The 13,210-nt window shown below is 37.8% G+C and overlaps 3 protein-coding genes across 6 annotated transcripts; all 3 read left to right on the top strand.

Moving 5' to 3' along the window:
• Positions 1-140: 140 nt before the first annotated feature.
• Positions 141-2,445, top strand: LOC17892209 (nuclear pore complex protein NUP50B). Of its 2 annotated transcripts, XM_023786563.1 has the most exons (3): positions 141-343; positions 681-779; positions 886-2,445. In XM_023786563.1, exon 3 carries the CDS (start codon positions 933-935, stop codon positions 2,256-2,258), a length of 1,326 nt encoding a protein of 441 aa, XP_023642331.1. In that variant the 5' UTR covers positions 141-343; positions 681-779; positions 886-932; the 3' UTR covers positions 2,259-2,445. The 2 variants fall into 2 exon arrangements, with proteins under 2 accessions (XP_023642331.1, XP_006297687.1); XM_006297625.2 differs by lacking the exon at positions 681-779 and having other exon boundaries at positions 143-343.
• A 1,541-nt stretch (positions 2,446-3,986) lies between these two features.
• Positions 3,987-9,090, top strand: LOC17891560 (TSA1-like protein). 3 transcript variants are annotated; one of them, XM_023786611.1, is made up of 28 exons: positions 3,987-4,095; positions 4,203-4,254; positions 4,340-4,381; positions 4,471-4,586; positions 4,687-4,756; positions 4,903-4,977; positions 5,058-5,105; positions 5,197-5,262; positions 5,360-5,407; positions 5,510-5,575; positions 5,667-5,714; positions 5,803-5,865; positions 5,949-5,996; positions 6,095-6,166; positions 6,260-6,307; positions 6,401-6,463; positions 6,544-6,591; positions 6,690-6,755; positions 6,842-6,889; positions 6,997-7,065; positions 7,151-7,198; positions 7,319-7,363; positions 7,449-7,499; positions 7,593-7,625; positions 7,713-7,769; positions 7,852-7,881; positions 7,974-8,077; positions 8,164-9,090. In XM_023786611.1, exons 1-28 carry the CDS (start codon positions 4,021-4,023, stop codon positions 8,866-8,868), a joined length of 2,304 nt encoding a protein of 767 aa, XP_023642379.1. In that variant the 5' UTR covers positions 3,987-4,020; the 3' UTR covers positions 8,869-9,090. The 3 variants fall into 3 exon arrangements, with proteins under 3 accessions (XP_023642379.1, XP_023642380.1, XP_023642381.1); XM_023786612.1 differs by lacking the exons at positions 6,997-7,065; positions 7,151-7,198; XM_023786613.1 differs by lacking the exons at positions 6,690-6,755; positions 6,842-6,889; positions 6,997-7,065; ... (1 more) ...; positions 7,319-7,363; positions 7,449-7,499.
• Positions 9,091-9,504: 414 nt separating this feature from the next.
• On the top strand, positions 9,505-13,148 carry LOC17891196. The gene is made up of 6 exons (XM_006297030.2): positions 9,505-9,663; positions 9,840-9,933; positions 10,243-11,320; positions 11,577-12,418; positions 12,546-12,602; positions 12,682-13,148. Exons 3-6 carry the CDS (start codon positions 10,363-10,365, stop codon positions 12,922-12,924), a joined length of 2,100 nt encoding a protein of 699 aa, XP_006297092.1. The 5' UTR covers positions 9,505-9,663; positions 9,840-9,933; positions 10,243-10,362; the 3' UTR covers positions 12,925-13,148.
• The last annotated feature ends 62 nt before the right edge of the window (positions 13,149-13,210 follow it).

The following is a 13,210-nucleotide window of genomic DNA, read 5'->3' as shown; positions in this document are numbered from 1 at the left end:
TATCATAGCTCGTGAACAGTTGAGAAAAGACATGGCTATCAAATTGATAGAAACCTTCAGTTAAAGCATGTCCATGGAGCTCATAACATCGATTAGGAGAAGAATAATACTAATAATAATAACAGCATAAAAGCTGAAAAATTTACCAATTTCTGAAACGAAAAGTACATGTATTTCCATATACTGTACTCTTTTTTTTTTTTTTTTGCAATGGGAGCTTTCCATTTTTCAGATTAGTGTTCTAAGGGAATAAAGTTTTGTTTCTTTTCCCCCCTTGAATTACTCTCTGTCCGACGGTCTCTCTTCGCTCCGGTGGGGGTTGGTCTGCTGCTTCGGCTTGTGCGTAAGTCTCCGAATCTGGATATACTCTTCCTCACAACTCGCTGCTCTGTTTCTTAGGGTTTCTTTTCCATATTTCTTGGTGTTGGCCATTCTACTTGCTGCTTCTTTTTAAGTTCCTTTGCTAGATTATCGTTGTGTGCTTGTCGCGAATCAGCTCCGACTTTTCCGTTTCCGGTTCTTGTGCTTTGTATCCGCTGATTTAGTGATTTGATTTCAAATTTTCCGCTGCACAATCGTATGATTTATGATCGCTTCTTGCTTCCAGATTTTGGTATGCGTTCATTAACAACATCTTAATCCTGATCCGTTCTCTCCTGTGTTATTTAATCTTAGTACAGACTTCTTTGTTCGGCTTATCAGTATCACCACTTGTTTAGGCTTCCTAGTTTGTGAATTAAGCTTTGTCGATGAGCTAGTCTGATCAATCGTGGTTGTTTGTAAGTCTTATACAACGTTGTTTTTGATTCTAGTTTTATTTGGTTCTTACCATAATTGAGGATACAATCTTTATGGAATGTTTTTGTTTTGCATTGGTGTTGTTAGGGATTCTAGCTTTGCTTGTTAAGCGTTGAGATTCTCTCGACTTTACAATGGGGGACTCAGATAATGCTCAGCAACCTTCCAAAAAGAGAGCTGCTCTCAAGGAGCTCTCTCGTGACAATCCTGGCCTTGATGATGATGATGAAGACATTTCTGCACTCGTGACTGGTACTTTCAAGACTGCAAGTGAGGAGGTGTTGGCTACCCGAAGAATTGTTAGAGTTAAGCGCAGAGATCCTTCTGCAGCTGCACCACCACCAGCTTCCAACCCATTTGCTGGAATTCGTTTGTTCCCTTTTACTGCTGAAGCTGAAGAAACGAATAAGCCTTTGTCTGGGTCAAATTCGACCCCCTCTGAAGGAAAACAAGAGACACAGGATGATGGAAGATGTGATGCGACCAAGGAAATTACTGACAGTGGCAATAAAGAGAAGAGTGAGGCAGTTACTACTGGAGAGGGTGCTGAAGCTGAAAACAAGATAGAAAGCGAGACAAAAACAAAGACAGAAATTGATGTTGCTGCTGGGGAAAAGACTGAAACGGCTAAAGATGACAATGACAATAGCGACTCTATTAAGAGGACTGACTGTGTTGACAAGGATTCAGGTGGTAATCAGACTGAGAAAGAAGGTAAAGAAGGCGATGGAAATGAAGACACAGAGAAGAATGGAGATAGTGGAGCCTTGAGCTCTTTCCACCAGCACTCCAGTAGCAAAAACGCATTCACAGGACTTGCTAGTACAGGGTTCTCTTCTTCTTCATTCTCGTTTGGTTTGGTTCCACAGGAAGGTTCAACTGGGTCTGGGTCTGTGACTGAACAATCATCCTTCAGTTTTGGCCTATCAAACAATGGAAACTCTTCCCTGTTTGGTGCATCCGGCTTTACTTCCATTACCACGAAGAGCACAGCAACTACTACTGCCTTCCCATCAAAGCAAGATGTTTCAGTGGAAACAGGAGAAGAGAACGAGAAAGCGGCCTTCACAGCTGATTCAGTAATGTTTGAATATCTTGCAGGAGGATGGAAAGAACGTGGGAAAGGAGAACTCAAGGTAAACATATCGACGACTAAGGACAGAAAAGCCAGGTTGGTGATGAGATCCAGAGGAAACTATAGGTTGATCCTAAATGCAAGTCTTTACCCGGAAATGAAACTGACGAACATGGACAAGAAAGGAATCACATTTGCTTGTGTGAATAGTATAAATGAAGCCGAGAAAGGTCTCTCTACATTCGCACTCAAGTTCAAGGACCCAGCTGTAGTGGAAGAGTTCCGAGCAGTTATCGAAAAACACAAAGAAAGTAAACCTGCCGTAGTAGAAGCAGCAGCTCCTTTAAAGACACCTGAGAACTCGCCAAGGGCTGAAGACGCTTGAAGGTAAAAACTTTGAAACATCTCGTCGTCTTAGTGTCCTTGTGTTCTTGTCTGTGTTGTTTGAAGTTCAAATTCGGCAGAGAGAATAGAGAGGTTATATAGATCACTTGAACTCCCTATGGATATCTTATTATGAATCAATATTGGATGTTACTGTTTTTCTTCAATAAGCGTTTTATAACTCAGCATCAGTTACATTCATATATAAATAACACACATCCGGCTTAATCAGTGGGCAACCCAGTACCAATACTACATCTTAATTTGTGTATAGTGGCTTCGTTTCCACTCTTGCACTATTGATCAAGGCTCGTATACTCCTGTTTGTTATTAGTGTGTTTACCGCCATGTTATGATTCAGGGTTCATTATATATGTGTGTTCATATTTTTTTATGGACAATTCTCATAAATTAATTCTGCTACTAGTGAATAAATTAACATATATGTTGTTGGAGACGAGATTGTTGAAGACGTCTTAGTTAGTGTTAATTTGTTTAAAAGATTCAAAATCTAGTCCTGATACGTACGTACGTGATTATAATAGTTATCAGTTTTGTATTATATTACCCCTCTATGTAGCACGTTTTAGAAAATTCTTGTTATGAAGAAAAAAAAAAAGAACATATAGAGCAACGAGAAGATGAAGAAATGGGGGATACGTGGGCAGCTCGGGTAGCGTTATATCCGGGAAAGAGAAGGTGTCCCCTCTCAATTAATACTCTAATCTAAATCGAATCTGCTGATCTATCGTCAACATGTCATATGCCAATTTATATTATACGTTACAAGACATGTTGATGTTTGTTATTACGATATATATGTTGAGGACTTGAGGTGAAAAGATAAGGTGGCTCTATATTTCATCATTACTACTCCCTCCATTTCAAGACAACACCAATTAAGATTATCTTTGATTCCGGTCGCTAAAAATTGCACCAGCAACAACACAAGCTCTTTATATGTACTATTTTTACAAGATTTTCTAGTGTTTATAATACGTACGTAACTACGTATTAGAACAAAGTGAGTTAGTTAAAAGTAAAAAAAGGAATCATCAAATATATATATAGTCAACGTACGTCTTGAGATCTAGAAGTCTGATTTTGAATTTATTGCTCCTCTCGATCGTTTTAAGAAATTATAAAACTATAGTTGAAGTTGATAATTGAGTGGTTTTGAGTAACACATGTGTTGTCATTCCTGTACAAAGTACAATCACATACAAATGTATTTAATTTTCGCATGTTGCACGCTAAATATTATCTTATACCTCTTTAACTTCTTTTTCTTCCCCCCATGAGTGCATAAGTATAATATATATATAAAAGGATGCGATTTGGTCGTAGTCTCGTAGAGTGTGGGGAAGATTATAAGACTCTATTGATTATAGATATATTAATTTCATACTAATGTAGTTAAATTAGTTAACCTAATTAGATTTTTTTTTTCTTTTGTTCTGTCTAGATATTGAAAAAAAAAAGAAGCATTGTTGTTACCTAAGCATAGAGATAAACAACCGATAAAGCAAATAGTGGATAATTATAACTTATAAGCTTTTCACACACTAGAAAAAACTACTGAAGCCAAAAAAATAATAATAGCGTTCATATAAAAATATTAAAGCCACGTGAATATTTATTATTAAATAAAAAAGCCACGTTAAGTTATTTTACTTGGTTTTTTATTTAAAGTCTTGTTAATATGTTTCCTCCTCAAGCTTCAGCAGTGTGTATTTTGATCTTTGTGATTACAATTTTCCACCATGGGAACGAAGTTCTTAGCTCTGTGTTTGTCTCTCTGTCTTGTTCTCTCAAGCTTCTATGAAGTTTCTTGCCAGGTAATTACACAAAATACATTTTCTTTAACACACATATACGTTACAATAAACGAATGAATCATATGATCACTTCATATATCCAAACGCATTTGACTTTTGGTTTTTAGGATGAAGGAACTGGAGGTTTGAGTTTAGATCTAATCGACCGTGAATATAAAAGTAAGTCTTAAGATTGAATAATCGTAGAGATGATCACAATTCTCTTACAAAAAAACCAGGAGATGATTTTGTTTTTTGGATGCAGCTAATGTCAACACTCTCCAAGGCAATGAAGCAGCAGATCAAAGTAAGACTTGTCCCTATCTCTATATCTTGTTTCTTTTCTTATCTGCAATTTGATTTCTAATGTAGTTTCTATGTTGTGTGTTGATTCAGCTGAGACCAGTGGTCAGAAAAACAGTACAGTGACTGAAAACAACACTATCTCTTTGTCTCTAACTGAAGAGCCAGTAGTGGAAACTCTTAAAGATTCTGTTGATACATCAGCTCAGGTTAAATATTCCTTTATAAGATTTTGGTTTAGAATGATTGACTATGGTATAAAGGTTCCTTCCAATTGATCTCTTGTTTCCTTTAACATTGGATCTTTAGGTAGGAGCTGTTACTGATGAAGTCATTAAAGGTCCGAGTATGTTGGACCATATCGAACTTGAGTTCGAAGGTAAATGAAGATGTTTACTCTGTTTTTGTTCTTTTTTTCTTAAAAAGTCTCATACATTTGATGATGTGTATTGACATGAAGAGTTTGTGGATCAAAGTATTGACATGAAGAGTTTGTATGTTTTCTTTTGTGTTTCTTGATTACAGCCCATATCAATGAACTTAAAAAGGCTGGATCTGATGTTATCAACAAAGTTGATGAATCTAAAGATGATGAAGAAGGTTAAACAAAAACAATTCTTCCTCTTTAATCAGATCCTTCTTGCTTAGAGATTGCTCTTATACTGTCTTTGTTGTTTCAGCTGCTAGGAGACATAAAATGTTGGAAGCCATTGAACGCGAGTTTGAAGGTACCTTTCGATGTTTCTGTCAAGCTTTTAAGTTTAAGTTATTGAAGTCATTGTTGTTGATAGAATCTTACTTACAAAGAGTTACTTTCAGCTGCTGCTGCTGGGTTTCAACAACTAAAGATTGATGATTCCACACAAGGGATAGATGATGAACAATGTAACAGAACTCTCTTCCTCTAGTACTTTCTACGATCACATTCTGTTCTTCCTATATATTATTCTAAGTCCAAGTTCTCTGTTCTTTTGTGTTACAGCTGCAATGAGACAAAGCATGTTGGATGAGATTGAACGTGATTTTGAAGGTATCTCTACACAACATTTATCTTTTTAATCAAGTTCTTGAACTCGAAAAAGTTAACTAACAATTATTGGTTTCTGTCTTCTTTTTGATTTCTTACTTGCAGCTGCTACAAAGGGTCTTGAACAACTAAAGGCTGATGATTTAACTGGAGTCAATGATGAAGAACATGGTAAAAGAGAACTCTCTCGTTTTTACTTTGTTTAATGCCTTGTCTGCATATTATAGTACTCTTGAGTTAGATTTTTTTTGTCTTGTTGTAGAAGCAAGGAGACAAAAGATGCTAGAAGAGATCGAAAGAGAGTTCGAAGGTATCTTGATATATACAACAAGTATGTTGTCTTAATTAGATACCATCTGCAGAACCATCCTAGACTCTGTTTTTTCCTCTGTTTTCAGAAGCTACAAAAGGTCTTGAAGAGCTAAGGCATTCAACCTCAAGCAAAGATGATGAAGCACACTGTAATACTTTGTTTCCCTCTATTCTAATGATATATTAGTCTCAGTTACAGTACTCAGAACAGAAATCTTATGTCTTTTTATAGCTGCAAAGAGAGAGAATATGCTAGATGCTATTGAACGCGAGTTTGAAGGTATTTTGACATACTCAATATTTATCTTTATTGATTCAAAATCTTTGTGCTGAAACTTCTTAGGTTAATGATTATGTTTCCTCTTCTTCAACTTTTAGCTGCTACAAGTGGTCTTAAAGAGCTAAAGATTAATGCTCACACTGTCAAAGATGATGATGATACAGAAAAAGGTAAGATATTGTTATCTCTACTTTGATACTTATTGGTTTTTTGTCCCTCATTTTAGTTTTCTGATAGAAATATATGTTATTCCTTATCTACAGCTGCCAAGAGACAAAGTATGCTAGATGCAATTGAACGCGAATTTGAAGGTAAAATTGACATACCAATCATCATATGCAGAGAGAATCTTTAAATCTTTATTGGTTTCAAGAAGTTCTAAGAGTTTGTTTCTTCTCTTGCAGCCGTTACTGAGAGTTTTAAGCAACTTGAAGATCTCGCCGACAGCAAACAGGAGGGAGACCAATGTAAGAAGATCTGTCCATTTAAAACATTTACCTTTCTTGTAGCTTTATTCTCAAAGAGGTCTTTATGTCTTTGTTATCAGCTGCAACGAGGCAAAGTATGTTGGATGAGATTGAACGTGAATTTGAAGGTGATTTTGACATTTTAATATCGCTGTTAATTCATTAGTTCTTATGGTACTGGAATCAAATCTTGAATCATTTCCTCTGTTTTGTCAAACCTTTGCAGCTGCTGCAAGTAGCCTGAAGCAACTAAATCTTGACGACTTCACTGAAGGAGATGACAATGCACAATGTAATCATTTTTCCTCTCTACCTTTTCTGCTCTCTTTTGCATCTTCCATAGCATTTTTTGAAGAATGGTTTTATATTTTGTTACAGCTGCAAAGAGAAATAGCATGCTTGAAGCTATTGAACGCGAGTTTGAAGGTTACTTTCACATGACATTTTGCACTTCTTAGCTGAACGTAAATTCAATACCAAGAGGTCAAGTAGATAAGCTTCTTCTGTTTTTTTTTTATGTTCTTACGTTACAGCTGCTACAAAAGGCCTTGAAGAGCTAAAGGCTAATGATTCAACCGATAGCAAGGATGATGATGAACATGGTAAACATTCTTCACCTTATTTATTTTTCTATTTAGTTATTTCTATTGTATCATGAATCATCTCCTTTTCCATGTTTTGTTACAGCTGCAAGGAGAAAAAGTATGCTTGACGCTATTGAACGCGAGTTTGAAGGTACTTTAACATATATTCCTCTCTCTAACTTTGAACTATCTTTGGTGCAATAAGCCTTGTTAATCGGATGAATCCAAATAATCATGATCTTACATGAATAGTTTCTTTTCCCTGTTTCAGCCGCGACAAGAGGCCTTACGGAGATAAAGAATGAATCAGAACAAGGTAAAAACTCTGATCCTTTTGTTCCACAGAGTCAGAGCCTTCTTCTGAGACACGTTTGTTAAGTCCTTTTCTCTTTTCTTAACAGCTGAAAGCAAGAGGAGCCTTATGTTGGAAGAAATCGAACGTGAATTTGAAGGTAACCTCAAGAACCAAAGAATTCATATAAAAACAAGGACAGTCCATAATCTGACAGTTTGGTTTGGTCTTCTTGTTTAATTCTAACTTGCAGCTGTTACAATTGCAAAGGCTAATGGAGATGACTGTAAGAAACTATTTTAACATTTCTCTTTATGTCATTTTCTTTCACTTTATCTATGATAGCTCGTAACTACATGTGTTGTATCAACAGCTTCGAAAAGTACATCAACCATAAATGTAGCGCAGAAAACTTATGCCGGATACAGTGGTACTTAATCTCCATATTCTCACAAACATACATTTTAAAAAGGAAACAACATCTCAATGTTTATTTGGTCTTTCTTTTACAGCTGGTTTAGAAGGTCTTCTAAAGCCTGCAGGTTAGGGTTGAAGCTCATTCTTGTGAATGTTAAGAAACTCACAAGAGAGCTATAGTACTTACTTGTATTCTCTCTGTTTTGATTTCTTGCAGATGGTGTATGTGGTTGTTTTAACCAAGACAAAGATGGTCTTAAGGCAGACACGGATTCTTCCATTAACATAGCAGAGATACTCGCTGAAGAATCCAAATCCCAGGTAGATCTTTCTTGAATAGACAATGGAAGGCTCTAACATCTAAATCAATCTCAGTTTCTTATAATCTTTTTATTTGACTTTGGTAGGGCTCAGAGACTTCTCGCCTCACCACATCATTGAACAATCTTGTTCACACCCACAGAAAAGAAACGTCCTCAAAGGTAGGCTCAGTCCTTGGCTCATCATCAGTTACTTCTACCACAAGCGAATCATCAGCTACATCAGAGAGCATAGAGAGCTTGAAGCTAACCCTAAAGAAGCTACGTGGTCTAAGCGCACGTGATCTCGTAAACCATCCAAACTTCGATGAGATTATAGCAGCCGGTACACGTTACGAGGTACTCAGCTCAGCTTCTATTGGTTACATCTCTTTGCTAGCCAAATACAAAACCGTCATTAAAGAAGGACTCGAGGCTTCTCAGAGAGTCCAGATAGCTCAAACCAGAGCCAAACTGTTGAAAGAAACCGCAATGGAGAAGCAGAGATCCGTAGACTCGGTATTCGCAGCAGCAAAGACCACGGCTCAACGAGGAGACGCGTTGCAAATCAGAATCGTTGCGATCAAGAGACTGCTGGCGAAGCTAGAAGCAGAGAAAGTGAACGTCGATTCGAAGTTCAAGTCGCTGACGACGAGTCTGTCACAGCTACTAAAGGAGGCGTCCCAGGCATACGAAGAGTATCACGAGGCGGTGCGTAAGGCAAAGGACGAGCAAGCAGCGGAGGAGTTTGCGGTAGAGACGACGAAGAGAGCAGAACATATATGGGTTGAGTTTCTTAGTTCACTTAATTGAGCTAATGAGATTCTTGATTGTATTTAAAGCACATGTTCAATTAGTTGTGGTTCTTGTCTTTTATTTTCTGGTGTTGTTTTGTTTGAGACTTTGTTTGTTGGTTATATCAGGGGAGAGAGGTTGAAGTGAACTTACCTTTCTTTAGATAAATGAGAGATTTGTGAACACACAATAATGTTTTAGTCGTCTATTAATAAAACCTTTATTTTTTTCTTTTTTTAATGATAAGAACAAAAGATAATACTGCAAAAAGGTAAAAGTCTAATTGCAATTTGTTACTTGTTAGTAATTAAATCACATTAAACAGAGATTAGTCCTACCACCTTTTTCCTGATAACTCAAAAAAGGACGTCGTAACCACTTGAATAGATTTATTTTGTCGGCTAAATTTATAACGTTCAACAAATCATAATATATTTATAATATAATGTTTTCTTTTTTTTGGGATCAAAAGTTTATATCGTCAGTTAATAATGTTAGTTATTATATTTTGTTTTCACAAATGTCCATTGGATTAGGAAGTGCTAAAAAAACAAATCAAATAATGAAAACAGAGTAGCTAGCCCACACGAGCGGCTAAGTGGTAACACGTGCGAGCCTCGGGAAAAAGCAAAACGTCGTTGGAACAAATTAAAATCAGCCACCTCTTCTCGTGCACAGGCAGCTGACAGCTCTCTGACTCCGTTAAACTCCGACTCTCTGAGCTCTCTCTCTCTCTCTCTCTCGCCGCGATTCTGCTCAGCTCTTGGAATGGCTCAAGCTTAGATCACCGGAGAAAAACTAGTGTATGCAAATGTAATGTCCTCTTCTTCTTCTTCTTCTCTTTTTGTTTCTTTCTAATTCGTCTTCGTCTGCTTCTTCTGTAAGCTTGTGTTGTTTCTCCTCTATTATACGATTCTTCTTCTAGTTTTCTTGTTGAAGTACATTGACTTTATGTTTCTTCTCTCTATCTTTTTCTCTTTGAATCGTAGATTCCTGGGGCCTCAATCTTAGTTCGGAGCATCGGAGATCCAAGTCGGAAGTCAATTTTAGCTTCGGAAACGCGTCTCTGAACTATCGGAAGTAGTAAGGAACTCCCTACGATCTTGATCTTTTATAATAAAAGCTGCTCGCTACGATCTTGATCTTTTAACATTGGGCTTTATTTGGTAATCGGAGCGACGAACTTTTTTTTATTTCGTCAACGCGCTTTCAAGTCCGAGATCCTATTTTGTTAAATGGTCTCCTTGGGAAATCTATGGAAAATTCGAGTTTGTTTATCAATTGGAATTCAAACTCCTTATATTTGGATTAGTTTGATGAGCTTGGATCACAAGTGATACTATATGTAGCTGGATATGTTTTGCATGCTGACGATTGATTTGATCTTTCTAGGTTGCTGTTTCACTGTGAGCTGAGAGACTGCTGGAATCAAAGTGATGGAGTTTGTCTAAATGCTATTCGTTCAAGTGTGGGAAATAGGATACTGAGGATGCTATTATAGCAAAGAGAAATATGGAAGATCTTCGGCTATCACCGCTTAAACTAGGCAGCTTTAAGTCTTCACTTTCAGGAAGGTCTACTCCAAAGGGTTCACCTACATTTAGGAGAGTGCATTCAGGCAGGACTCCACGTAGAGATGGGAAAGGTAGTGGTGGAGCTGTTCAGTGGTTCAGAAGTAACCGTCTGCTTTATTGGTTACTTTTGATTACTCTTTGGACATATCTTGGATTCTATGTTCAGTCCAGATGGGCGCATGATGATGATAACAAAGTTGAGTTCTTACGCTTTGGAGGCAAACTCAGAGAAGATGTTTTGCATGTGGAGCAGAACAAAAGACTGGATTCTGTTGCTAATGAGAGTTCTCATGCTGTAGTAGATAATACCAATATAGTCCATATAGGTGTAAATAAGAGGATGCATGTAACTTTGGCCAAAAAAGAGGATGTCACATCTCGACCAAGCTTGAGCTCTAGGAGGAGAACCAGAAAAGCTAGTCGTAGTTCACGTACAAGGATTCGTAGTAAGCAGAAGGTGAGAAAAGTGATGGAGACTAAGGACTCGGATGACCAAGATCAAGAACTTCCAAAGACAAATGTCACCTACGGTAAAATTTTTGGTCCGTTTGGATCACTAGAGGATAAAGTTCTTGAATGGAGTCCCCAAAAGCGATCAGGGACTTGTGACAGGAAATCAGACTTTAAACGTCTTGTTTGGTCTAGGAGATTCGTCCTGCTTTTTCATGAACTATCAATGACTGGTGCTCCAATTTCAATGATGGAGTTGGCTTCCGAGCTTTTGAGCTGTGGTGCAACAGTATATGCAGTAGTTTTGAGCAGAAGGGGTGGATTATTGCAAGAGCTCACAAGGAGAAGGATCAAAGTGGTTGAAGACAAAGGAGAGCTCAGCTTCAAAACTGCCATGAAAGCAGATCTTGTCATTGCAGGATCAGCAGTCTGTGCCTCATGGATAGGTAACGAAAAATAGATCTGCTGATTCTCTGACATCACTTTTTGCATGAGCATATATCATGTTTAGAAATGTGTACCATGTTTTTCCTTCAGCTATACTACTGGAAGTTGCATTTTGAAATAGAAGTTTTCATATATAGCATGCTCGCTTTAGATTGTTTTCTATTAGTGCAAGTTTTATATATCTGTCATCAAAACATGGTCAACATTCCTTTTCTGCCTCAAGTTTGGATACTCATTATGTTACAATCTCCGCAGATCAATACATGGATCACCATCCAGCTGGTGGAAGTCAAATCGCTTGGTGGGTGATGGAGAACCGGCGAGAGTACTTTGATCGAGCAAAACCCGTGCTCGACCGAGTGAAACTACTAATTTTTCTCTCTGAAGTACAGAGCAAACAATGGTTAGCATGGTGTGAAGAAGACCATATAAAGCTTAGGTCTCAGCCGGTTATTGTTCCGCTGTCTGTTAATGATGAGTTGGCTTTTGTTGCTGGGATTTCCAGTTCACTAAATACTCCAACACTGACCCAGGAGATGATGAGGAAGAAAAGACATACATTACGTGAATCAGTCAGAACGGAGTTCGGTTTGACAGATACAGATATGCTTGTGATGTCTCTTAGCAGCATAAACCCGGGAAAGGGACAACTTCTTCTCCTTGAATCTGCCGCCTTGGCACTGGAGAGACAACAAGAACAAGAACAAGAACCAGTGGCTAAAACTAAAAGTAGTCAGTCCAAAATCAAGAACCTCAATGGCATCAAGAAGGAAAAGATTAGTCTTTCCGTCAGACATCGTTTAAGAGGTTCACCACGGAAGATGAAAATCACATCTCCTGCAATTGAAAATCCATCCGTTCTCACTGCCACTGGTAAAAGAAAGCTGTTGTTGTCTGGCAACGTAACACAGAAACAAGACCTTAAACTTCTACTTGGATCAGTTGGGTCCAAGAGCAACAAAGTTGCATACGTTAAGGAAATGTTGAGCTTCTTGTCAAACAATGGAAACTTATCAAACTCTGTTCTGTGGACTCCAGCAACCACTCGTGTTGCCTCATTATACTCTGCTGCAGATGTCTACGTAACAAATTCCCAGGTAATCTTTCTCATCTTGATCCTGTAATCTTTCTCATCTTGATCCTTTTATGGCTGCACTCAAAACAAACACTATCAAATGCTATTTGATGTGTACTTTTGTTTACTCTCTTCAATTTGTGAAACAGGGAGTTGGTGAAACATTCGGGAGAGTTACTATCGAAGCAATGGCTTATGGTCTTCCGGTGAGAAACAAATGATAGAGAGACAAATAAGGCAATGTTCTCTCATCCTAATCATTGTTTTTTTTTTTATGGGGAACAGGTGCTTGGAACAGACGCTGGAGGAACAAAAGAGATAGTGGAGCACAATGTTACAGGGCTACTCCACCCTGTGGGGAGGCCAGGTAATAAAGTTTTAGCTCAGAACCTCTTGTTTCTTCTAAGAAACCCATCTACAAGGCTACAACTAGGTAACCAAGGACGTGAAAAGGTTGAGAAGATGTACATGAAGCAGCACATGTACAAGAGATTTGTGGACGTTCTAGTCAAATGTATGAGGCCCTAAGTGTGTACTTCCCTCGTTTAGTTTTGGTTCAGTTCTGGTAAGATCGTGTTTCAGGAAAAAAACAAAATCCCCCCCAATTCTTATAAATTTTCATGCTATTCTTTCAATTTATATTGCAATTCGAAATCTTTACTCTCTTTTTGTTGTTGGAATCTGTATCATGAAAAGCTTAATTACTTTGGCCAATTGTATTACACGTGAAGGCATCAGGCACTAATTGTTAACTGCGTTGGTAATTGTCAGGCAAGTTGTTTTTTATTATTGTATTGGGCAGAGTGAGTTACGA

The sequence above is a fragment of the Capsella rubella genome, unplaced genomic scaffold (genome assembly GCF_000375325.1).
Source record: "Capsella rubella cultivar Monte Gargano unplaced genomic scaffold, Caprub1_0 scaffold_3, whole genome shotgun sequence".
In the NCBI taxonomy this organism is placed as follows: domain Eukaryota; kingdom Viridiplantae; phylum Streptophyta; class Magnoliopsida; order Brassicales; family Brassicaceae; genus Capsella; species Capsella rubella.
Note: the sequence above shows the minus strand (reverse complement) of the source record. Positions and strands in the feature narration are given on the sequence as shown.

Excerpts from the sequence above, each read along its gene's own strand:
- LOC17892209 (XM_023786563.1), top strand. The coding sequence starts at position 933 with ATGGGGGACTCAGATAATGCTCAGCAACCTTCCAAAAAGAGAGCTGCT.
- LOC17891560 (XM_023786611.1), top strand. The coding sequence starts at position 4,021 with ATGGGAACGAAGTTCTTAGCTCTGTGTTTGTCTCTCTGTCTTGTTCTC. Across the intron at positions 7,626-7,712 it reads AAAGGCTAATGGAGATGACT|CTTCGAAAAGTACATCAACC; the intron begins GTAAGAAACTAT and ends TTGTATCAACAG. Across the intron at positions 7,882-7,973 it reads AGGTCTTCTAAAGCCTGCAG|ATGGTGTATGTGGTTGTTTT; the intron begins GTTAGGGTTGAA and ends GATTTCTTGCAG.
- LOC17891196 (XM_006297030.2), top strand. The coding sequence starts at position 10,363 with ATGGAAGATCTTCGGCTATCACCGCTTAAACTAGGCAGCTTTAAGTCT. Across the intron at positions 12,419-12,545 it reads TCTACGTAACAAATTCCCAG|GGAGTTGGTGAAACATTCGG; the intron begins GTAATCTTTCTC and ends TTTGTGAAACAG. Across the intron at positions 12,603-12,681 it reads CAATGGCTTATGGTCTTCCG|GTGCTTGGAACAGACGCTGG; the intron begins GTGAGAAACAAA and ends TATGGGGAACAG.